We start from the raw sequence: 26,750 nt of genomic DNA on the forward strand, positions 1-26,750 counted from the left end.
TTTTTTTTGTTTGTTTGTTTTTTTTTTTTTTTTTACATTTTATTTAAAGAATTTCAGATTCTTAATTATGTGTGTTGATTATTGTATATTTTTACATTTATTTTATTGTTTTTAAAAGTGCTTTAGAGTAATTTAAATTATATTAAGTACTATATAAATTTTATAATAATAATAATTTACATCATGGTAATTTTTCCTTAAAATCTTTGTGGAAATAATGTATTTATTTAAGCAAATTTAAGCACGATCATTTTTCGTACAGGTATTTTGTTTTTTGAGCTAAGGGTAGTCCTGATTTTATGCATGGCGGTATTCTTCGCAGAAAGAATTAAATTTCAACAAGCAAGAAATATTTTTGCATTATATTTAATTTTTTAAGCTAACAGCAACGTTGATTTAAAATTGCAGTATAATTTTGTTTCAACAAAGCACAAGCTATTGTAACAGTTCGAATCCATTAAATTATAACAGGCTAACTGTTTTTTAAGCCCTTATTGTTAATGTTGAAATGAATTTTCACTGCGTTTTTTTGAAACCAAAATTATTTTTTTCATTGTATTTCATTACGAAATTGCTTATTTTCTTTTTTTTTTAACCTGAGTGTCTAGCTGATTAAGTGTATACACAAACATGTGGCAATGGGATGTGTAAATTAACGTCTATAAATAACATCATTTAGACATTAATGGCGGCGTACACGGATACGATGAACATGCAACTCAAATTAATTTAACTGACTTTTCAATATAATTTAACTACAGACCCTGAAACGTGCTACTACCCCACATGCACGCTGCACGAACGGTACACGCTCGCTACACGGTTTGCACGAAATGCTGCACGGTTTACACGAAACGCTGCACGGTTTGCACGAAACGCTACACGGTTTACACGAAACGCTTTGCACGAAAGGCTGCACGTTTTACACGAAAACCTGCACGAAACGCTTTCTACACGTTTCTCACACGCTTTGTACACGATTCTCGCACGCTTTGGCCTCGATCTGGATTTTCTATTCGGAATCTCTTGGATTTATTTCAGTTATTACGGATTAATCAACGAGTAGTTAAGAATTACAATCATTCAGATTAAGTTATGATTAAAACTCGCTACACCAGAACTACATTAAAAGATAAAATACTCAATGTTCAGTTGTAATTAATTAATAGTTGTCAATGAGTATGTGACCCGCCCGATGAAATGCTCATCATCGTCAAACTTTTTTTCACTAGACTCTAAATTATGCACTGAAAAAAAAAATTATATTTGTAATTCATCATTTTTTACAGCATTTAAGGTATATCACTCGTCAGCCTTTTAGAAAATTTCAGTCAGAACCTCTTACTTAAAAACTATTGATTACAATTCAATCTTTATAACATATTTAAATTAAACAATGTAAAATGTTCAACATTCAATTAAAAAACTGCTCAAAAATTCACAAAGAAGCAAGATTTATAAGGGGCTATTTCTTGTGGCGTAAGGATATTTAGCAGAAAATTCTGCAAATCTACACATTTATTAAATTTCATATTTTGGATCCTTAGCCTCACACACTTTTACTCAGAGAATATTTTCTGTTATGATATGCCTGGAATATTAAATATAGGTCTCAATTTATATTTTTATAACAAAATTTACACCTTCGCTCAACAAACATTGCCAAGAAATGAAGATATATTAAGGAAGTCGAGATAAAATTTACACAGTTTTTTGCCAGAAAATCGCATATTTTGACCAATAATTCAAAATTTACATCACTGACCCCAACTTTTTCTTTCATTATTTTAAACTACTCGATACTTTTGACCGATCAGCACTTAAGTCGTAAAAAGTTTGATACAAGAAAATATTCTATTGCCTATTTAGATTTTTAATACCCCAAATATGAGACTTTTTTAGTGCAAAAAGGTCACACAATAATTTACGCGCATTAATTTGCATGATTTGTTCAATGATAAATATTGTTCAAATTATTTTACGTAAAATAAGATTATGCTTATTGCCATAGTTACATCTTATAAAATAAGTTAATGGTTAAAGTGATTAACAAAAGTGTTACAATTTAAGTGCAAAAAGGTCAACTTAATTGTACCGTAGCTCAGTTAAATGCACACTGACCCCCCATTTTCTCTGCAATTTTGAGTCATACTATATGAGTACTTATCCAAAATATACTTCTCAAAAAATCCTTGATATAACAAATTTCACGAGTGACATACCTTAATGTTTTTACAATTATAGTTTGACAATAAAAGGACGTTCCATTACTGACTTTATTACTGATAAATAAACTCAGTTTCACAGTTATATTTGAAAAAAAAATATTGATTAAATTGCGTATGATTTCTGTTAACGGATTGATTTTCTTTTCCTTTTTTATTATTGATTGATTTATACATATTTTTTTTATTTAGTAAAGAAAATAATTTCATTTGATTAAATTAGGCTCTGTTTAAAATTTTCAAATGTAATGTGTACACTGCTTCAAACAGGAACATTGTGCAGGAAAGGGGGGGGGGGTGGTTAGATTACCGAGATCTTACTGTTGTATCTTCAAATCTGTACATGGCTAAATATAACGGGCACTTGGTTTAGTAAGTAAACAATCGGGAAAAAAATTATTATAGAAACAAGTGCCCGTTCTAAGAAAAAAAAAGATATTCATGTCTTCAGCGGGACCCGATACATGCTATTCATTAATATGCACTTTATTCAGAATGGTAAATATATATTTTCATTACAGAGGTAAACTTTAATTTATCATTAAAATCTAATATGGTAGAGAAGCCGGGGGATATGTATTGTAATTCTTTCGTTCTCTCTTCCGGTATTGTGTTTATTAAATATCAATATACAATGTCCAACCGCCTTTTAAAATCCTTGATTTCAAACCCCGTCTAGAAAAAAAAATCAATAATTATGTACTCAATAGTCGCAGCTCTTAACAATACATTCAATATATATGTATACATGTCCTATGTCCTAGAACTGCATGACTAATAAAAACAATTGATATATAATTATATAGGATTTATTTCTTTATATTATTTTATTCACGAATTCACTGGCAAATTAATTCACTGCTTACAGACAATCGGATAAATTTAAGAAATAAAATCAACGGGTATTACCGTTTAATTAATCGATCGTTATTGTCGGGTGTCATCTTAGCTATGATTGACAAGAGATAATAGCAGAACAAGTTTTCAATCCCGGCACGTGGAGTCCGTGATCGCTGTCGTAAATGACCTTGATCGCAGTCGTAAGTAGAGTGTTGAAAGTGTAAAGAAGAATCCAATATATTTTTTTAAGGGTGAATTGGGCGCACCCCATCGAAAAAAGCAATAATTTTCTTACAAAAGAAAAATATCAATAAAACACTTGTTTACAACAAAAACTCAGTTTTTGCTTTCATTTGATCACCCCCCCCCCCCCCCTTTGAAGTATTTAACCTTGTATTTGCTGATGTATGTGAATTATAATTCATTTACAAGACTTTTATTAATCAACCGATTTTATGCATAAAAAGACAATAAATTACTCATCAATTTCAAAATTATTTGTATCACAATCTTGTAATATAAGAAAAATATGTTCGTTCATAAAGAAAATCAATTAACTGTGCTCCCCGGCCTAGAAATCTTATACTTCACATTTATAGCAACGCACTAAATTTTGCATTTTATTTTTCATGCCTGCCATACATGTATCTACATGTTTCTATTATTTTGTATGAATCACCGATATGTTCTTGTAATCTCTATATCCCATGTACAATGGTGAAGGTATTCAAATAACTGAATGAAAAGGACAAGACCGGATTCCTAATGAATTTTCTTTTAAAAAAATATATTAAGTATTGCTCCCTTTAAAAAATATTGAATCAATTACCTTTAAATTGATGTGCATATAATTAAATACTTTTAACACATTTTCTGTCCATCTTTATATAAATAAATAAAGAAAGAAAATCAAACAAATATGTAATACATTACCGAATAATTTTATTTTGTTGTTTCCGTATTTTTTTTTACTCTTAAAATACCACCGGTATGATATACCCGAATAATATTAGCTATAAACAACACAGAATGACATGTTGATCCAACAATAGTCATATTCAAAATAAGAGGACTTCCGAATGAATCCTACACGTTTCTCACACGATTCTTGCACGAAAATCGCACGTTTCTCACACGGTTCTTGCACGAAAGTCGCACGTTTCTCACACGCTTCTCGCACGCTCGCTACACGGTTTGCACGAAACGCTTTGGAGCTTACACGAAACGCTGCACGGTTTACACGAAACGCTACACGGTTTGCACGAAACGCTGCACGGTTTACACAAAACGCTACACGGTTTGCACGAAACGAAAAGCGCACGAAAGTCACACGCTTTTTTGGGGTAGTAGCACGTTTCAGGGTCTGTATCAACAGATTATAAATATAACATTTTCCACAAGTTTATGTTCCAACAATAATTTACTGAGGTTTTAAATATAGTGGTGAACAACAAGAAATATTGGCTATATCTCTAGATAATACTACGTTATGTCAGTATGATAGCCGTGCATCACCCGAAAGAAAAACCTGTCAACATCCTATTAATGCACCCCTTTCTCACAAAAATATATTCTAGGAAAAAAGTGTGTATTATATTCGGCCAAATAAGGTAACTGGAAATGGACTTGCTCTAAAAACTATTTTTTAAAGAATCTTTTTTAACTTTATTCTTGACTTAGCTAAGAAAAAAAAACATACGCCTCTAAAATTGGCTGTTGTGTTCAGGTCATCAGTAGAAACTGTGGACTTGAGTTTCTTGCTAGAACCAGTTCCTCCATTGCAGCTCGAAGAATCATCTCCATCTCCTGGAAAAGTTTTGCTACTCTGTGCAGGAGATCTACAAATACAACATCTGAATGTTTGATTGCTTAATTAGAATTAAAGGACTTGAAATTGTATTACAAATAGTCAACAAAAACAAAAAACAAAAATTAATTTTTACGACTGGCGTGGCCTACAGGTTCAAAGATTTTTTTGAAAGTGACGCTATCTACAGATCAGCTTAAATAATTAATATTGATAATAGGAATCTGATTGGTCAATTAAGTTGTTATTTTTGGAAATTTGGTATAGGACAATCCTGATTGGAGGAAAATTACGTAAATAGAGGACGCCCTCCAAATATAGAGGGCGCCCTCAATAGTCCCCTAGGGGGATCCCCATTAGGACTAGAGGGTCTTGAATAAAGCGGACAATTACTAGCTGAAATCTGATTAGTTTAAATAATAAAAACAACATGGGTAATGGCTCCCATACAAAAGGGCCATGATCATAAATTAATAACAATTAAATTACATTTTATATTACATTAATTCCACTCTCTATAGAGGTGGGTCTGACTTGCCTGTGAAGAAAACAAACAACCAGTTTGGGCAAACAACCATGATTTATTACATACATATACATAGATACGAAGGAAGTAAAACAATAAGGTAAACAAATGACATAATCAAGGTTTTCTCCAAATCCCAAACTGGTTTAGTAAGTAGGGAAAAAAAATGTTGAAATGATAAAGTAGAGACAAAAAGTGTGCCAAATTCTGCACAACTTTGTCACACAGGTAATTATATCAATAGAATGAACTAAAATACTGAAGTTCAGTCAAAAAGTGTGCCAGTGTCTGCACGACTAAGATCACATAGGCAATATCACAGTCCTCAAGTGTCACTATGGGTTGGCCAGGTAAGGGCAGGTAACCACAGTCGGCGGGAATGCCCATATAGTAAAGTTCTCAACAGAGTGCACATTAAGGAATCTGGGATACACGATAACGTCCTTAGTCCCAAACACAGGATGTGACCATGGTGGAAGCCACAGCAGCAATAAATAATAATCAAAAGAACAATCTTAATAATAAATAACAACTACATACATACATACAAACACGCTCACCAAAAAAAAAAATACAAATAATAACCAGGATGGAGACATGGCAAGAGTTAAAATGGAAATAGGCGATGAATTTCTTGACCTAATTGGTTAGCAACTTGTAGAGGGCAAGACAGAGAGGGATCTAAGTAAGAATGGTAAGCATCTGATTTCCAGTCACCTTGGGGCTGGATCAAGTCTGGGGGGAGACCACATTCCAAGGCAAAAGAGGCTCCCCACGACAAAAACTGTGTCCACAATAATTAGCCGGATCAATTCCCACTAAAGATAGGGTCTTTTTGAGCTTTAACAAAAAAACACTGTAAGTTAAGCTGTGCCATCGATTGTTTGCACAGTAGGAAAAGGCTGGGCTTAGAAGCTGAGGGGTTGGGAATAGTACAAAAATGAGCCACAAAATGCAGCTGGGACAGAAAGGAGAATTAGGGATATGTGGGATTGGAATTTGGAGGGCACGTTCAGAGAAATGAATTGTCTTGGACCATCTTACTGATAACACTGCCCCCGAATTTTGAAAGGTGACATTAGATCAGGACAAATGTTTATCAAAAAGCTGCCATGAAGGAGCTAAAAGGTTAGATTTGCGAAAAAACGAAAAGAAGGCAACCAGACAAGCTGCCCAGAATAACAAATCAAGGGGCTGCTGAAAATTGAGGGTTGTAAATATTTTGTGCAATTAGGATTGAGTTATTGGGAGTTTGGGAGAGGTTTGAGTACCTAGCAGGCGTTTGACTCCTTTCAGGGTGCTAGATAGATAAACAGATTCAAGGGGGTTAGGGTAGCCTGTCTCTACATGGAGCAATTTAACAACGGAAAGATAATTGCAGATTGATTGAAATGATAACCGAAAGGACAAGAAAGCCACAAACCTGCACAAATTGGTAGGGGATATGGGTACCAATGGTATGTTTATTTTGTTACAAAACAGAATATAAGACCGCAGATAGGAGCTGTATGCCTGCTTGGTAGAGTTTGCTAGTATTTTACTGCGCAGTGACCTGAGGAGGGCATCCAGGGATGAGATAAGGTCTGAGCCTGTTAAAAAGAAAATTAAAAGAATCCTGAGAAAGGTGACTAAATCTCCTTTGGGAGGGGCTCCCACTTTGGTAAAGGGGGGCAAACATAGATGCAAAATTGCATGGTTTTGTGCAGTCTTGATATGAGATCTGCATGAACATTGTCCTTACTGGGGACATGTTGGGCTACAAACCTAAAGTTATAAATTGCCAACAGCCAAAAAAGGCTACAAAGGCATTTCATTAGAATATTATATTCTTCGATGAACATTTGTTAATGCTAGAGTCAGTAGCTGAATTGTCTGAGAAGAATATGATTTTGTGATTGGCCCACAATGGTGCCCATCTATGAGCCGCAAGGACAACTGCTAATATTTCCTTTTCATTAATATGAAAAGCCATAGCAGAGGGAAAACCAACTTCCCAATTACAGTAGAACCAGTCAAGGTTCCACACACCCCCAGCCCCCGTCTGACACGCATCTGTGTGCAATGTTGTAATGGGGAGTGTGTCAAGAAGAAGTGATTTGCCATTAAAGATTTCAAGAAACCTGTGCCACCAAGCAATGTCTTGCTTTATGGTGTAAGATAAGCGAGTTTTATGGCTTTTACGCTTTAGCCTGCAGAAAGCGTTGATGATGCGGCGCGGGAACACTCTTCCGCCATACACCACCGACACCGCCCAGTTCAGTTTCCCAGCAAGGGACTGAAGCTGATGCTTTGAGGCATGCTGGTGCCCCAGAAATTGTGCAAGTTCAGCCCTAAGCTCTTGGAGCTTTATCCGAGGCAAAGAGAGTTACATTTTAGTGCTGTCAATCTCAATACCAAGGAAAACCAGGGTTTGAGATGGGTCTTCAACTTTTTTCAAATTTATATAATTTAACCCAAGTTTACGCAATAAAATTATCAATTGTGAGAGACCTTTGTAACAGCTTTCTTTTGAGCTCTCACAAATAAATAAATCATCCAGGTAAGCAACAATAGAGAAACCCTTCTGGGCCATGATTCGTCTTACTGCCTGGGAAAAACAATGAAAAATTCCAGGAGCCTCTTTAGATCCAAAATGTAATTTAGTACCGTATTTGGCCGAATACGCATTGGTGTAAAATACGCACCCCCCTTTTTGAGCCTGAAACTGGGGGGAAAAATGCAGTTCGGTTGTATTATACGCAGCAGAAAATTTTACCAAGCGGTGTTCTGAACTTTTGAAAATCGCGGTAATTTGCTATGAAAATCGGCGCGAAGATAAAGTGCCGAAAATTTACAGAACACGATATTTTATTCAAATGCGTTTTTACTTCTTAATCTTGACTTTCCATATCGCGGCAATCTGGAGAAATTATTTATTTTTAACAAAGCACAAGATAATGTTGCATTAAAGTATTAACAGAGTTTATTATTAATTTTTTTAGCATACGGTGATATTGAAATTATACGTCGCCGTATACTTTTCTTTGTAGAAATAATTTTATTTCAACAAAACACGAGATATTGTTGCAAGTTTAACAGTTGTCATATTTATTTTGAGTTTAAGGTAATCATGTTGAAAATTACGTAAATTTAACAGGGCAAGCAATATTGCAACATCAAAGTATTCATAGACTACGATTTTCCTCTTTTGAACTTGAAATTAATTAATTAAATAAATAGCTGATGTTATAAAAAGAAAATCAAAATTTAACAAGAGTGTAAAGTTATCAACACACCTCCAAAGCTGTGAAAAATGATGTACAAAGGTGGGATATATGTCTTCATACATCGAGGTAATCTTCGTGGATATCTTATATTTTCTACAGAGCACGGGTAAATGATAACACTTAAGTCTCAACATACTTCATATTTCCTTTTTTAACTCTCAATCATTTTAACATGAGGCCGATATAAGATAAAGTAAAACTACATTTAACAAGCGTTTAACTGTTTAATGTGTCGTAATCACATACGAAAGATCATAAACCAACCCCCGATTTTTAACAAAGAAAATAATCAAAGCCATTAATAAGGGCAGTAAATAATCAGTGCTCTAACTGTAAAAACAATGCTTTGGAGTTGGTAAACAATTTAATTGCCTGGAGGGGTGTTGAGGGGTAATTATCAAGTGACAAGCGCACGTGTTCACAGCATTGGCTTCCATTCATTGGGACGTATAGAGGGGTGATTATGTTGAAATGAATTTTCACCGAGTTATTCAAAACCTAAAATAAATTTTATTTTATTGTATTTCATTAAAAAATGACTTATTGGTGTCTGACAGATTAGGTACATGTGTACTATGATTACGGAAGCACGTGGGAAAGGAATGTGTGAACATCTATAAATAACATCGTTAATGGTGGGATACATGGCGACGATGAACATGCAGCTCAAATTAATTTTAACTTGCTTTTAAATTTAATTTAACTATCAAAAGGTTATAAATATAACATTTTTAACAAGCCTACATTCCAACAATAACTTTCCGAAGTTTTATATATGGCGATAAACAGCAAGAAATTGCATAAGTCTCTAGATAATACTGCGGTATGTGCATATGATAGCCGTGTTTCACATGAAAGAAAAACCTATCAAAATCCCATTGTGGTGTAAAATACGCACCCCTTTCTCACAGAAAATTATTTTGGGAAAAAAGTGCGTATTATATTCAGCCAAATACGGTATCAATAAAATGGAAGAAAAAAATGAGCAAGCTCACATACCCCACGCTCCCCCAAAGCTCGAGAATGCAACACGTAATGAATGGCACAGTGCATCTTAAATACACAGTATAATTCAAAAAGGGACATTACTTGCAAAATATCATCACATCAAAACTTCTTGCATATAAGGACATTCAAATCTTTGTATGTTACAAATTTAATTGGGCTGAAGTTTCTAGATAAATAATGGAATCAAAATTTCTTGGTAATATACAAATCTATGCATTATGTCTGAAATACCTACAAAGTTTCAGGAAATTCAGTGCAGGAGTTATGCTGACAAACTGTTATTTAAATTCCTCAGCGATTTCGATTTGTTAATGAGTGTAAGTCCATGTCCAACACATGACAATTTACACATTTAAATAATTGATGGAAACAAAATTATGATGTAGTCATATGAATTTGTTTAAATCCTGTACTTATGAAATTATTTAAGGCAAAGCACAAATTTGGGGGGGGGGGTTAGAGAAATATCCAAGATTTTGTGTGTGTGTGTGTGTGTGTGTATGTGTGTGTTAAATAAATATTTTGATCTCAAAATCAATAGGGGTCTTTTAAAGTCATAAAATATTTCACATAAAATTTCATCACAAAAGCTGATTCCAGTGGATTTCCTTATTACCTAGCTGGAAAGTTTCTTCAATAACAGGCAAAACTCTTAGGAATTTCCTGGTAATATGCACATCTACACACTGTGTACTAAATATCTGCAAAGTTTGACCAAATTCTGTGCAGCTGTTTAAGAGGAGTTGCACTGACAAACTGTTCATCTCTATATTCAAGATATGGCCAAAAATCTAAGTTGAAAAGTGCCGAAATTCCCAGAAAAATAACGGAATCGGAATTTCCTTGTAATATGCACATCAACACATTGTGTCCTAAATATTTGCAAAGTTTGACCAAATTCTGTGCAGCAGTTTAAGAGGAGTTGCGCTGACAAACTGTTCATCTCTATATTCAAGATATGGCCAAAAATCTAAGTTGAAAAGTGCCGAAATTCCCAGAAAAATAATGGAATCGGAATTTCCTGGTAATATGCACATCTACACATTGTGTCCTAAATATCTGCAAGTTTGACCAAATTCTGTGCAGCGGTTTAAGAGAAGTTGCACTGACAAACTGTTCAACTCTATATTCAAGATATGGCCAAAAATCTAAGTTGAAAAGTGCTGAAATTCCCAGAAAAATAATGGAATCGGAATTTCCTGGTAATATGCACATCTACACATTGTGTCCTAAATATCTGCAAAGTTTGATCAAATTCTGTGAAGCGGTTTATGAGGAGTTGCACTGACAAACTGTTCATCTCTATATTCAAGATATGGCCAAAAATCTAAGTCGAAAAGTTCCGAAATTCCAGAAAAAAAATACAGGAATCAGAATTTCCTTGTAATATGCAAATCTACACATTGTGTCCTAAATATCTGCAAAGTTTGATGAAATTCTGTGCAGCGGTTTATGAGGAGTTGTGCTGACAAAAAAAAAAAACAGGACTGAAGGACGGGTCAAAAACATTATCCCCCCCCCCCCCCCCCCCCCGGCACCTTGTTGCGTTGGGTATAATAAGAATATTGATTATACAGAAAGCATTTGAAGCCTGTTACCTTTTGACTTCCAGAGCTAATGGGGACAGAGCGATAAGCAGATTTCAAGTCAACTTTGGCCATAAAGTAGCCCTGTCTCACCAGCCGAGTAGCGTCATCTAAGGATTGGTATTAAAATTTGTAAGAATCGGACACATAATCATTGACTGCCCCCCCCCCCCCCTTGGGTGACTTCAGTCATGAATCATACGAATACCTCTGTCAGATTTTGGAATGATGCCCACTGGGCTTACAATCAAAGGGGGGTTAGGAACTTGAACATAATTGCCTTCTTCCATTTCTGTGAGGATTCGAGCTGTAGTTTTAGCAAAAATATCAGGATCATTAGTACATGTAGCAGAGGGGTGATTTGCGGATTCTACCGGCTGGGGAGACAGAGTGGGGTCAATAATATGAAAACCATTGTGTATACCATTTAAAATAAATTCTTTATCAGAGTCGTCATGAAGCTCATCTTCCCAAGCAGTAAGGATAAGACCTGAGGGTTTCTTTAATTGTTTTTTGCAGGGTGTTCATGCACTGGATGACGCTCCGAGCACCCTGGAATAGAGCAGGTGTGGGAAAATCGACACTGACGCACCATGCAGCCCCTTCTAGAATTAAATTTCCTACATATCTCCATACCCTGGGGAGTGTGAGAGGCTCTGTGTCCCTAGGATGAAAAGGGCCGAGACTTAGTAGGTTATTGGGGGGTGGGTGGGTCTGGGGTGGGTGTGGTTTCAGAAATACGGTTTGGATGTGGGGGATATCTGTTCCCCATCTAAACTTATGCAGGTGTTGCAGCTTTCTGTATTCAAGATCATAGAAGAAAACTGATTAGTGTCATGGCTTGACAAAAGCTGATAAATGCGTGTAGTGTATGAGAGGTAATCTAATATCTGCGTATGGGCAAGCAGGTTTTCAGTCAGTAGTTTTTGGAGAATGGCCAAATTGACTACTGACCACTGGGAAATACGTAAATTTTCCAATTTTGGTTTAGAAAGACCAGACTTGAAAATGAGCTGACCATCCTCATTATTAGATAAGACCCTCTCTGTTTGCAATAAGGATGCATTATCACAAAATCTACTATATCAAAATGAGTTGAAGGGCCAGAATTTGAAGATAAAGCTTTCCAATAGAATTGGGGATCTTGCCATGAAACCATACCTGTATTTGGGGAGTTCATGACTGCTGCTGTGGCCTCGTTGTTCATAGAAGATGGCTGCTGGACTTGGCTCAAGTTCCCCAGGACATTCCTTATAAAAGTGTCTGTTTGAATGTCTGTCAGGACATGATTGTGGGGGTCTGCTAGCGACAGGCTCCATCTGCGGTGTTGGTTGAATTTCCTCGGCAGCTGGGCCCAAAGGAAAGGTTCCCTTAATGGAGTGAATTAGGAAGCATCGTTGACCAACCGGAATAGGGGCATCTTCCAGATCATCGGGGGTTAATAAGGACAAAGCCTCCATGCTGTCATAGCCCATCGTAATTAAGGTGTTGGTAGTTGCTTGAGAAATTTTTTTGGCATGAGCCCAGCGGCGAACTGCTTCTTCACTGACACACAATGAAATTTCTCTGTCTTCGTTAAATAGTTCGGCAAATAGATAAATCGGCAAACTCTTCGGGATAACAGAACCAGCAACCACTGCACACTGCAGAGCAATCCATGGCGACAAATGAGAGCGCACGCACATAGATGAAATCAGCTTCCAGGATAATTTCGTAAAGTCTGATAGCTTCCTCATTGAAGATCACGTAATAATCAGGAACAGGGATGGGCACAATTTCTGAAAAATGTAATCTATTAATAATCGATTACTTAGAGGAATTTAGTGTAATCGATTATTAATCAATTACACTCATTTTTGTCCTGTAATCAATTGTAATCGATTACTTTGGAAGATGTAATCGATTAATAATCAATTACTTCCAAGTTTTTATCCCTTCAAATATCAAAGCAATATTTAAATGTTGATGTTATCCACTGAAGTTTGAATGTGTTCCTGCAGTTTCAGTGCAGATTCTTTTAAGGTTTTATTCTGGCTAACATTCTCACTAAATGCCCAAATGAGGGATTCTATACCATGGAAAGTGGAGACATGATTCCTACAGTAAAACGTGCCAAAGAATTAATTATTCCTTTCAACCTTGGATCTGAACCTCCATACTTATTGACTTGTTGCAAAAATTTTCTTATATTTTATTGTGAATTATTTCATTAGAAGTATTTGGGCTGCCCATATGTTAACAGTACACATTAAACATTCCTGTATGTGTCTTTTTTCAAAAAAATAAGTAAATCTGAACTCTTAGTAATAAACATGTAAATTAAAATGTTAACATTAGCGCATGCGTCGGTACGTGTGCAGGTGGGAATGATCGAGGCTTAAATTTTTATGACTTTATAGTCTACAAGTGAAACTCCAACATGGAAATGCTGTGTATTGTCTTCTTATTGTCACTTTGCTGCAAACAGAATGAATTTTATGTCTCCATCAAAACCACCAAAGAAGAAGAAACGAACGAAATCAAAAAAGGGAGGACAGGAAGACAACATGGCGACCAACATGCCGGGCCCACTGGGTCAATCGCAAATCACACCGAATCTTTCTAACCCGTGTTCAAATTCCATCCCTGTGCAATATCCATCCATCCCATCACTGTCTATGCAACCACCACAAGGTTTTGTGAGTATGAACCCTACTCAAATGCATGTACAGCCTAATTTTCAATCGAACATTCCTGTTACTAATTCAAGTGCACCGCCTCAATGGGCATTAGAAATTTTCAGTAGACTCGATGGAATCTCACGCCGTTTAGAAAAACTTGACTCAATTGAATGTTCTTTAAGTCTATGCAAAGTCAGGTTAAGTCACTTACTTGCAGAGTTTCTGATGTCGAAAAAAGTCAGGAGTTCATATCTAAAACTGTTGATGACAGTGACAAAAACACTAAGAAAGCCTTTAGTGAGATAAACAATCTAAAAATAGCACTCGAAGAGTCAGTGAATGCAAATTCTCGGATGAAAGAGGAAATTTTAGATCTACAATGTCGGTCTATGAGAGATAATCTTCTATTCTACAATATTAAGGAAGCCTTGCCCAATGAAACTGAAGACTGCACTAGTATTATTCAAAATGTATGTAGTTCTTTGCTGGAAATAGAGGGTAATGTCGACATCGAGAGGGCGCATAGAATTGGAAGAAAAGAAACTGGCAAGATACGGCCCATTGTTGCGAAGTTCACGAGATTTCCTCAGAAGGAACTTGTCCGTAAGAGTGCGTATAAGTTGAAAGACACAGACCTATCAATCTAGGAGCAGTTCCCAAGAGAAATCCAAGATAGGAGGAAAAAATTACTACCTGTTATGAAGAAAGCAAAGGACGATAACAAAAAGGCAGTTTTTGTTAAGGACAGGCTCTATATTGAAGGGAGACTTTACAGACAGGACCAAGCGATGGAAATACCAGATCACAGGACACCAAAGCCACGGTAGGGATGTCTGGAGAATATTCAGCCCCTTAAAATAATTGGATGGAACATTAACGGTGGTTTTGAAAACAAATGGAATTCCTTAAAGTATTTTTTGTGTACATATGATATTATATGTCTATCGGAATGTTGGATTCATAAAGATTTCTCTTTGGAAGTGGAAAATTTTCGTACTTACGTATTTCATAGAGATTCAAGATCTGTTCAGGGAGGAGGAACAATTATACTGATTAGAGATGTACGTATACCATATGTTTCAATTGTGGATTCTTTTTATGATGCCATAATCTGGTTTAAAATTGACAAATCAATGTGTGATCATGATAATGATATTTATTGTGCATTTACATACTTACCTCCCATTAATTCTACATTTTTGAAAAATAATAATTGTGATATATTTAGTGAATTAGAAAATTTTTTGTGTATTTTCCAAGATCAAGGTGATGTATTCGTTTTTGGAGATTTAAATAGTAGGACACAATCACTGCCAGACTTTATAGAAAATGATACACTTCATGAGGATGTTTTGGATAATTTATTTACATACACAGCTGATAGTCAGTTACCTGTTCGAGTGAACCCTGATACCGGCCAAAATGAATACAGAACAAGACTATTGTCGTTATGACAATATATGTTCCCAATCTGATATGGATTTAAGTATAAACAAATTTAATAATGTTTTTCATGAAATTGTAAATCCACTCTTTGCATCCAATAATATTAAGCCCAGTGACTGTAGATCCACAAAAAACAAACAAAAGCAAGAACACAACCTGTATCTATCTGCAAGTATGCAGATGATATGGTGCTATTTTCTGAAACAGTTTCTGGTCTGCAATCTCTGTTGAATCAACTATCAAACTATTGTGAAACATGGAAATTACATATTAATGTGGATAAATCAAAGATTGTTGTTTTTAGAAAAGGGGGAAAAGTGAAAGAATGTGAAAAGTGGTATATTAATGGTAAAACACTTGAAATTGTTGATCATTTTACCTACTTGTGCATTATTTTTAATCATAATAAAAAGTTTTCTCGAGCTGAGAAACAACTTGCTGAACAAGGTAGAAAAGCTTTATTTATTTTTAAAAAAATATCAGATACATGTACTTTAATCATGAGACATTGCTGTCTTTGTTTGATTGTTTTGTAGGCAGTATTATAAATTATGCTTCAGAAATTTGGGGTTCACTTAAATCACCTAATATTGAAAAACTTCACCTTGATTTTTGTAAACATATTTTAGGAGTTAAAAGGACAACATGTAACGTAGCTGTATATTCTGAATTAGGACGATATCCTCTGCTTTATCAAAGAATGTATAATATAATCAAGTTTTGGAAGAAAATTCTTGACCAAAAAAATTGTATCATTCAACACTGTTACAATGTTTTATATGAGTGTGTAGAAATGCATAATTCAAAAAACTGGTTGTCAAATCTTAAAAGTATTTTATGTAATTTAGGTATGTTTGAATTGTGGGAAAAACAAAAAGTTGAATGTGTAGACCTTCCCATCATAAAGCAAAGAATTTATGACCAAGCAAGACAGAATATTCTTTCTCAAATAGATAGTTCTAGAAACTGTTGACTAATACACATGTACATGTATCATGTGTATATTGTGTTTTTAAGTCATTTGTTTGTTTGTTGTTAAATGCCTCTCTCGGGAATTTTTCATTCATTTGGAGACACCACCACTTAAAAATAATGAAGACGTACAAGTCGGATTAGAGGTTAACATTCATTTTAGGAGTTTTCAACAATTAAGACATAAAGAGATAACTCCTTCCCCTGGCCCCTTCCCCTTCCCAGACCCCTGTTTGTTCATGTATGCAAACTAATACTTTGTTTTGACATAAAAAATGTGAATATATACAAATAGTTTAATGGTCCATCTCTTTGAATGATTTTCATTCCTAATTCTAGGAGGGTACATGGGTTGACCCAAATTCATCAATGAAATGTAAAGCAATCTTATCATTGATGCACTTTTATTTAATTTGATGTAGTCATATTGTGAACATTTCCAGTTCATTAAGAGAGTGGGGATGACCTCCAGGGGTTCATAACCTTAAACCATTAGATATACATAACATAATAACACAAGAAACAAAATTATGCATAGTCAAATGGAAAAGTTTTCTACTTTTTTGGAGTCACATGACCATTTGTCATTTCAGGGACAGGGAGCAGCTAGGGAGTCCCCCCCCCCCCCCCCCTCTGGAATTTGCATAGTTATTTAAATAGGACTATGATTATACTGATTTACAGAAGCAAATTAAAAAATGACTGGACGCCCTCCCCCCTATAAAAAACGGACCCCACCATCATTAGGGCTTTCCACCTTTCTGTGGAAAGTCCTATTGATTTTCTTCTGTTTATTATTATTATTCTTATTATTCTTCTTATTATTTTTCTTCCGCTGATTTTTTGTTTCACAACTTATCGAAGAGACGCATCTTTCATATTAGTCGACTACTTAAATGATTTTCAGATTTGACCCAACGACTTCGAGCGATGACATTTAATGAAGTTATTGCCCCTTTCGCAAGAAAAGCTTGTTATCGCTACTCCTCTGAAACCACAAACCTTAGAGATACAGAACCTTCACCAATGCTTTTTACTAATTGAGAGGGCTTTTCAATCTATCATTGCGAAAGGATTCATCGAAGCCTTATACAAGTTATTGCCCCTGAAGTTTTTTTGCTGTTTACGTAAACTTGAAAAAAATTTTAACGCTTAGACGTAGAGACATGGGACCAACTGAAATGGATTCTTGCATTTTTGTTCTTGATATTAAGGTCAAGGTCAAAGGTCAAGGTCATCCAAAATATGAGAAATATAGAATATATGAAGGGGGGGGGGGGGGGGGTTAAACCAATACAAATGTATGAAATAAACTATTACACGCTTTCATTATCTTGTTTTCTTCTTAAAATGCATGTAGAACATTTTATTTATCATAGTTGCATTTAACATAACCCACATGGAAGCTTGTTTCATTCAGGAATCTTCATACTGAACCTGCAACAATCTTAGGATCCGCAGTCAGGCCGCTTTGAGCCCAATCCATGTTTTCCCATATGACGACCTACATAGTACATACCATTAGCCTTGAGTCCGATTTATTTCATCGGCAACTTTTCTAAGTAGTTTAACTAAATCAGAACATTTAACACCTCAAATTAAACCTTCGAATGCATAATGCATAAAAATAGAACTACGATATGCACACTAAAACACATGTCATGTATTGTACTTCCATGGTAACTATGTAAACATTGGCTATAGTCAGCGAACACAGAAACAAAAAAGAGAAAAGGAGGGGGAGAGAAAAAAGAGAAGGAGAGAAGGGAAGAGAGAAAGGGAAGGAGAGAAAAATTGGCCCCTAAATCGCAAAAAAAAAAAAACAAAAAACAAAAAAAACAAAAAAAAAAACATCTTTTTTTGGAGCTGCGCGAAGACCTTTTGAACTCTACAGAGAAACGAGCCCGACAAAAAATCTATAGCAAAAGATGAATTTTTGAGTTTTATTTATTTTCTTGTATTTTTCTTCTTCTTTCTTTCTTTTTTTCTTTTGAAAGCCAAATGATATGGAAACATGTTTCTCAAAACTATTTAATACTGATTACAATCTTGTCTAACCAATGCAATTATTCTTAAAGCATTATTTTACTACCTACATCATCAGAATCCGTGGCGTAGTGGTTAGCGCGCCTGCCTTTCAAGCTAAAGGTTTTGAGTTCGAGCCCTGCTGGAAACATAATTTTTTTTTTTTTTTTTTTTTTTCCCCCTTCTTTTTTTACAACCCAAATTACATGGAAACACTTAGAAAGGTGGAAAGACCTCTAATTGTTCTGTGAACAATTAGTCTACTAGTTGTTTTTATTTGTTTGTTGGTTTTTGTTTTTTGTTTGTTTGTTTGTTTTTTTTCTTTTTTGCTTCACAGGAAATTCTGGGCTGGAAATTTTTTTGACTGAGGTGTGGACCCCCCCCCCCCCCCCCCCCCCCCGAAAAAATTCCTGGATCTGTGCATGTAATTGAATGTAATGTCAACAACGGGAGATAACTCTTCCTAATGTGAAATTCGTCTACTGTGGCATCCGATGATCTTTGATCCTTTTTAAACTTAAACCTAACCATTTGCATTTCGGTTTATTTTACCCCAATCTATACTTAAATTTGTACTTACCGACTGTCATAGGTCCTGTTAACTTCATGGAATATAATCCAATTAAAACACATAATTCCTACTGATATACACGTAATGATGTTTTCACCACACTGCACCTTGTGCAATCACTGGGCACACCTCGGCCGATTTGTACCTTATCTAACGTTCTAACGTTTGATGAAGGTGACGGAATCAGCCAAGGTTTGCCGAATTCATGTACAATCTAAAAATTATAATGGTAAAACTAGCACTAGTAGGGTGACGCAAGCCCAATGTGATGAAGAAATTTTTCAAAAAGGTGTTCACATACATGTACAGTACAAGAACAAATTTTAAATTATCATAACAATGTTTTATAACATAACTTTGCCATCTAGGCCTATTTCCAAAAACAGGCAAATTGTGTGTGGGTGGGTGGGGGGGGGGGGGTTGACAAAATTGATTGGGTATGGCTTTTCAAGAGTGTTTTTGCCTAATTAAATACTAAAAAAAAGTTTGCACATTTTGATAAATTCATTAAAAATGCGTTGTACTAAAATAACATTATTTGTTGTTGAGAAAATAAATTTAAAAAGTTTTATTATGGGCCAAAAATTTATATCCCCCCTTTTATCTAAACCTAATTTACATCATTAATTAAATTCTGTTATTTCAGACTGGTAATGAATTAAGTAAAGGAAATACCTATAAGAGGCTCATAGGTCACATGGTCACCTGAGCATTTTATGCTCGATTTGACAAATACATGTACTGTGTAAATTATAGAATTATTTTGGCTTTTTCCTTGGTAGGCCCAATATGAAGGAGTGTACATTTAGAGGCAAACACCTTAGTGCGGGTATTATTGTCTCATGACAGCATCTATTTTTTTTTTCCCTAGATGCCAACTTTGAAGCTTCATATCCTCCTCATTCTTGAACGGATTTTGTTCAAATTTTCAGAGCTTTTAGACTTTACAAAACACTATCAGAATACTGTAATACAATTCGGAAATTACCTTCTGTTCACGAGTTATTCCCCTTTGATTGATATCGATTTTTGTTTTTTGATTTTTGCATTAAAAATGGTGCTAGAGAGGGGACAAAAGTTAGAACGTGGAAAAGAGCAAAAATTTTGATATATTTTCCTTTATATCTTTAAAACTAAAAATATTTTGTTAAAAAATGTAGAATAAAAGTTGTGCATAATTGCAAGAGCTTTTATTTGATATCATTTAAAAGGGGCTGGCCCCTAAAATTAGGGATCTAGAGCCCTTGAAAGTTTTCACTTTATAACTCAAAAACGGTAAATATTTCGATATGGCTTTCGGAATTAAAGTTGTTCTTTAACACCTTATTGATCTCATACAAATGTTGTTTTGTTCAAGTATTGCGTAATATGTCGTAATATGTAGGTGAAAAGCAGGTCCCATAAACAGGTAAGCGTTTTCATTTGGCAAGTAAATCAGAACTCTTCATGTGTAAAACTTAAACAAACTTGCTATAAATTATATACCCTACTGTATTTAATGCTAATTTTCTTCTAAATAAGGTTTCAAACATGTTCTGTGGTTCACTCATAAATTATTTTTTACAAGTTTCTTTTCTTTTTAATTTAGTTTTAAAGGGAACACGTCTTCAAATAAAGGAAGGAATTAAATGTATCTATATAACTATATAAGTAATACTAAACTTTAAGCATCGATTAATTAATGATCATTAACTGTACGCATTTTACATTCTCCATGTTCACCTTGATGTTTATAGTTATGTAACACAACCTGCGATCCCACGTTGCCGAGGTCACCAGTGTACCAGCCACCTGCGGTCAAAAACCATATAAACTAAACAAACATCTGTGAAGACAAATCCATTGTGTAGAAACAACGATTAATGAAACATTATGTTTTTTCCTATTTATATCGAATCTTTAAGATAACTTAATCTCATCTTTGATTTAATCTTAATTCCAAACACTAGTGCATATAATCATTACGAATTTTAATCGCTTTCACCGGCCTCTTCACTGTCGACACAACAATACGATTTTTAAAAAAAAAAACATACAATTTATTTCTCTATCACGTGTTATTGTATTCTATTTCAATTGTAATTGAAAAGGTGCTACTGCAAATAATTGCAATTAGTGATGGAAGTATTAAGTATTAATACTTGTGCAAAGTATAATTTTTACTATCAGTCTCTTGTTTCTTCATTTAATTTTTCATTGAATATTAAATAAACTATATACATAAAATAATACTTTTAAACATACAATAATTCACGCCTTCTTACAGCACACAGTTTACATTCTGCTCTGTCTCTTTGTGTTAAAACTTTTGTAACCCACTCATTCACATGTGGCCGCAGAGATTAGCAAGCCGCGGTCATATCGGTGTTAAAATGCAATGTGTACTCATAGCGATTAATGGAAAATTGTGTTTGAAATCATTTCAAATCTTACATATTAATTATTTATTTCACTCTATCACACGCTTATTTTTATCATTATCTTTTCCGCCTTTGCATTTATTCATTTCAAGTTTTATGCATTTTAATTGCCGACTAAACCACTAGGTTTGCAACAATTTATTTTCTGTCTCATGTTTTATACTGCATGTACACATGCACAATAATTTTAAGTGGAGGTGACGTTTTCAATTCTCGGGAAAATCGAAAATTAAATTAATCACTTCTGAGTTTGCATTATTTGCTACCAAACTTATAATTGTATTGTACAGAATGATATACTAATACATTTCTTTTATTTCGTCGAATAAACAGAATATCCCAATACACGATTTTAGGTATACATGCTTGTAAGTACATGCAGTTTTACAGGGAAGAGCGCCCAAACTAAATACATCCTGAGCTTTCAGAATACACATGCTTGTGTGCAAAGCAAACGGGTAATTCACAGATATGGAAAAACAGAAAAAAACATGTCTCCATAAATTAAATACACAATCGCAATGATGTGTTTTGATTGATCAGCATACGGTTTTTTATTCTTCGTCCATGCATTTCGACTACACAGAAAAAAGATCCGATTTGGTAAATTATAGCAAAGGAGGTTGAAAATTCTCGGACTTTTTATCCAAATTAAAAAAAAATGTGTTAGTCCTTTGAATGGCAATATATCTAAATAGTAATTAAACAGCCTATCAAATATATCACGGCGTCCATAAAAGGATGGAACTTTGTTTTGCAAATAGTGGTTCTTACAAATATGTAACAAATCTGAAACATCTAAATAATTATTTTTCTAATAAATACTAATTTGGTTCTAAGAAAGCCACACAGTTGTATACAAATATTCCAAAATAATCTTTCATGTTTAATGGACTGACAGGTGATCAAATTTCCTCTCATGAATACAATGTTTTTCTTTAGAGCTGAAAATGTCAATCGGTTGGTTTGTTCAGGTACGTATACAGTCATATAGGTGAGGGCTGGTGTTGAAATCCACAACCTATTTTAATGTAAACCTATAATCATACGCGACATTTGTTATTCGCAAATCGTCAAATGAATGAAAAACAATCTGACTAAGCTTTTCTATTTTATAAACTTTCTAAGGTCTTTCATTTTATAAAACTTAAAAAAATGTAACGATTTAATGTGTTCATTGGAGTGGTCAATTGAGCATCAAAGTGTGTACTATTAGTTTCTTTGGGTGGGGGGAGGCACCACTTTCGGTGCATTTGATTTCCAGAATTTTGCATTGCACTTCCGACAATTAATAAATTTCACTTCTAACATTTATTATTTTCACTCCGGATTTTTGTCTATATTTCCAGATATTTAATGTTAACAAAATAGATGGAATTAAAATTTAACAGGATATAAATGGTGAATGGCTGAAAATTTATACTTTTTATAATGTACATGATACTTATGGCCTTTGAGCAGTAAGGGATGGAATACGGAGAAAATGATCAGCATTCCACAGGTGAAATGTAAAGAATATTGATGACTACCCTAACTCATCTGGAAAATCTGCAGCAAAATTTAAATTCTAATGAATCGTTTTGACTTCTTTATCAAAATTTTCCCGAACTTTTTCGTAGACCTCTGGCTTTTCCCTTAATTCTGTAACACTCGGAACTCGAGAGTTATCCGCTAGGTGCACCACTTCCAAATACTTTCTACTTTGACATTTCCAAATCTTACATTTTTTATGTCTGACAATGAATACTCTGATTATTGTGGAATGCCTAGGCAATTAAATAGCACAATTAAAGACAAAAAATATCAACCGAAACAAGATATAATAACATATTTTGGTGACATGTAGTAGGTACATGATATGTTAGGCCCGATATGCAAGAGGGGTCCAGTGCTAACAAATGGAAGTGACTTACCTTCTCTATTTCATAATACCTCGGGTATGATTTTTTAATAAAACATTAATTAATTCTACATTATCTTTTGGATTTTTCATATGGAATACATTGTAAATGTATACTAGAAGATTAATTTATGGAAAAAGACGAATAAAAATATTCTTGGACCCAGGTTGTATATGGGGGGGGGGGGGGGGTCCTGTCCACAAGCACCTGTGCAGCATTCAAGCTTAAAAGACCATTCAAACAATACAAATCAGGAGCAGTGCAAACACGAACCTTTTAAAATTAGAGGTAGAATCAAGTGCCATGGATCTGTCATGTTGTAAATTTTGAACTTACCGGTTTGCAGTAAATACAAAATTTACATGTCATGTTCTAAATTTTCTATTTACTGCCACCTGGTAAATTAAAAATTTATAGCATGACAGATTCTTTTCATGCTAGCATTTACCCCGACACGAGACCTTATACGGTCTCATCCAAAGGACCGATCTCCACATTTTACTACTTATCCATACTGGACATAAAATATTCTCAATGAATTTTTAAATCATTGTGTTGAACCTAACAAATTATTCCGACTCGTTGTATGGTCGATCTGAACAAACATGGCTGAACTTATCCATTCAGAAACCCACAGATTGGGATTGCTCTTAACCAGTGTGTGTTATGGCCTTGATGCAAGATCATTTGGTCGAGTCAAGGTCACTGACAGAGAAACTGTAATTTCGCTACCATATTTCTACTTGTAAAACATTGCTGGTATCATGCAGAGTGTGACATGGCCTTGACTCAAGTTCAAGGTCACTAAGGATAAGATGTTTTGACTGTATGTATGGACTAAAAGAACATGTGTCACTGTGAACTTTTCAAGTCGGTAACACACAGATTGGGTTTAATGACGAGCGAGTGTCATGGCTTGATGCAAGGTCATTTGGAATGTTCAAGGTCACGTACATTCCTTTACAGTTTTTCCTAGCGAAATATTGTAAGTTGCTTCCCCTTACAAGATTGCTTACATGTATAACTTTAGAATGTGGCATGACATTGACTCAAGGTCACTTCTTCCTTCCGCAGCTCCAACGGAAGACCTATTCGTTGCTTTGCAACGAGCTTGCTCTAGTAATTCAATAACAATTGGAGTAATTATCAGATTTTCATTGAAATGCATGTTGCAATACAAGGAATGTCTAGCTGTTATGTTTACGAATATATGCGTGTGACTGATAATCACAGCGGACATTGTCTAATATATGTAAAGTTCTAAAGCCGCAGATAAGATCTCCCCTTTGCAGCAGAAGTGACCTACTGCATGGACAAACTTAACTTCTCATTGAGCAGCCTTTTACTTTTGTGCCCGGAATGATAATTAATGAAAGTATACACAGGATTGATTTTTTAGATGCGTTATTCATGAAGCTTGCTAATTATATATTTTTTTCAGGAAAGTTGGACATGTTATTATCTCAGTAATTAGTTGACTGCTGAAGAGTAAGATTCATTAGTGCTAAAGCACGTTTTCAATATCAATCTCATCTCTTCGCTTCTTAAAGTTCATTTACACATCCCCATTTTCCAAGACAACTTCTTTCATTTTCAATATTTTGATAGGTCGTTCGTGTATCGTTTTGTATTTCAATGCTTGTATTGTAAACCACATCTTAGCAGAAAATTTTAGTATGTATCAGTGTATCGGTATATCGTCCCACCTCTACTATATTCCTGTACTTCAGAAAATAAGTTTCAAGATTTCCAAAAAAGATTGATAAATACCCAGCATGCAAGTCACTAAAGCTCTGAGTGAGACTGGCAAATGCATTGTTAGGTGATTTTACAGCAGAGGTGGCAACATGTGTAACCTGCTCCAAGGGAACCTGTCAAAACACAAAATATGTTTTAGAAAATTATGTTTTGCAATCATCAAAAGTTAGATTTTTAAAAAATTAATAAAAATTTGCAGTTTTCTATGCATTCTCTAATAATGATCCAGGTCAACATGTACAGACAAGAGGCCCATGGACCACAATGCTTATAAGTAACCTTGGCTCTGCTGTTTAATTCAACAGATTTTTTAGATTAATTTTCTCTTTAATATTCCCATGAAAAAATTTGACTCCATGTTATGGCTCTACCGACAAACTTGAATCCACACATGAGAATGCTTCAATATCAATGTGACTAAAATGGCCTTGCTGATGTGAAGATTTTTTCCCCTGTGTGCATGCACTTTTAACTAAATCTCCATCCTTACCCTAGGTTGTTTGCATATAAGAAGACCATTACTGTAGAAAACCAGGCAGTATTATATGAATAGGTGGCACATCCAATGTGAGAAATATTTGATATTTTCTTGAAAATGATATTTATGTTGTCCATATCTATACTTATAAATTTAAAAAATTTTGCAAATAAACTCTAAAATGCCTGCATCAGAGCTCATACTTACTCCTCTAAGAATACACTAGGTAGTAAACTATATTAAGATATCACTGACATATAATTATCTTAAATTTAACTAGACCTTTTATCGTTGTTTAACGAAAATTGAACTGCTTTTCAACACTACTCCCTAAGCCTTTTATTGTTTACCATTGATTTAATTAAAACCGGGGGAAAAAAAACACCTTACTTTCATCCTTTTAATTCACAGGACCTTGACCTTTGACCTTTATGACACAATAAGCTCTTTAGTAAGCTAAGTTTTCTGTTATGTATATTCGTTTTATATATCAGCATTCTTTACATTCCACCCCCCCCCCTCCTCCTTTTTTTCTGCGCAATGGCGATGTAGATTTTTTCTCTAAACTCTAAACCAGACATCGTATTAACCTAAAATTTCAGAATACTTTACAAAACACCCCATAAAAACTTTCTGGAAAGTTTAAAAGTCATTGTCTCATTTACCTAGAAGATATAAACTTTATCGGCAAGAACAAGAAATTCAGAAGTGCCTAAAATTTCTTCTCTGGTGATCGGAGAAACAAGATATACATTTTATCTAAAATTTCTTCAAATATCTTTGATGTCATTTGTTTCTTCTGTTATGATTAATTAATTTCCTTTCAGATATTTATCTTCTTTTTCAAACATCAAATTTATTTTAATTTTATTTAGAATTAATTCATCTTGTAAAATATGCTTTTTGTGATCATGAAATGAGATTCACGTTTTTTTTTTCCCTGTACCTTCTAACTTTACATGATTTGACTTTAATTTATGAAACACTTCAGGATCCACCCCCGTATTTTTGTTCTACGCATTTTAGGTGGCAGTGTATTTAGTTTCGTACTAAGGTCCCGGTCAAATATCTTAAAACACTGAGATCTCTTATGTTTGATGTGATATTCAATATAGCAAAATGAAAGGAACCATTATGGGATACATGGCGAGTCTAGCAGAGCGCTTGTTGAAAAAGTAAACATGGACCCCACCATCATTGTGTTTATTTTGTTTGTTTGTTTGTTTTGTTTTTTTTCCTGGAAAAAATTCCTGGATCTGTG

General features: G+C 34.6%; 1 protein-coding gene across 1 annotated transcript in view; it reads right to left on the reverse strand.

Moving 5' to 3' along the window:
* LOC133185623 (transcription factor CP2-like) overlaps positions 1-26,750 on the reverse strand; it is a 486,219-nt gene that overhangs the window by 272,486 nt on the left and 186,983 nt on the right. The window contains exons 10-11 of the mRNA XM_061320938.1: positions 25,024-25,124; positions 4,765-4,903 (exon numbers count right to left, since the gene is read on the reverse strand). Of these exons, the coding sequence (XP_061176922.1) occupies positions 4,765-4,903; positions 25,024-25,124 (240 nt within the window). The remainder of the gene's footprint in view (positions 1-4,764; positions 4,904-25,023; positions 25,125-26,750) is intronic.

Source organism: Saccostrea echinata, unplaced genomic scaffold, assembly GCF_033153115.1.
Source record: "Saccostrea echinata isolate AGI-Se365-2 ecotype Australia unplaced genomic scaffold, CSIRO_AGI_Sech_v1 ptg000001l, whole genome shotgun sequence".
NCBI lineage: Eukaryota > Metazoa > Mollusca > Bivalvia > Ostreida > Ostreidae > Saccostrea > Saccostrea echinata.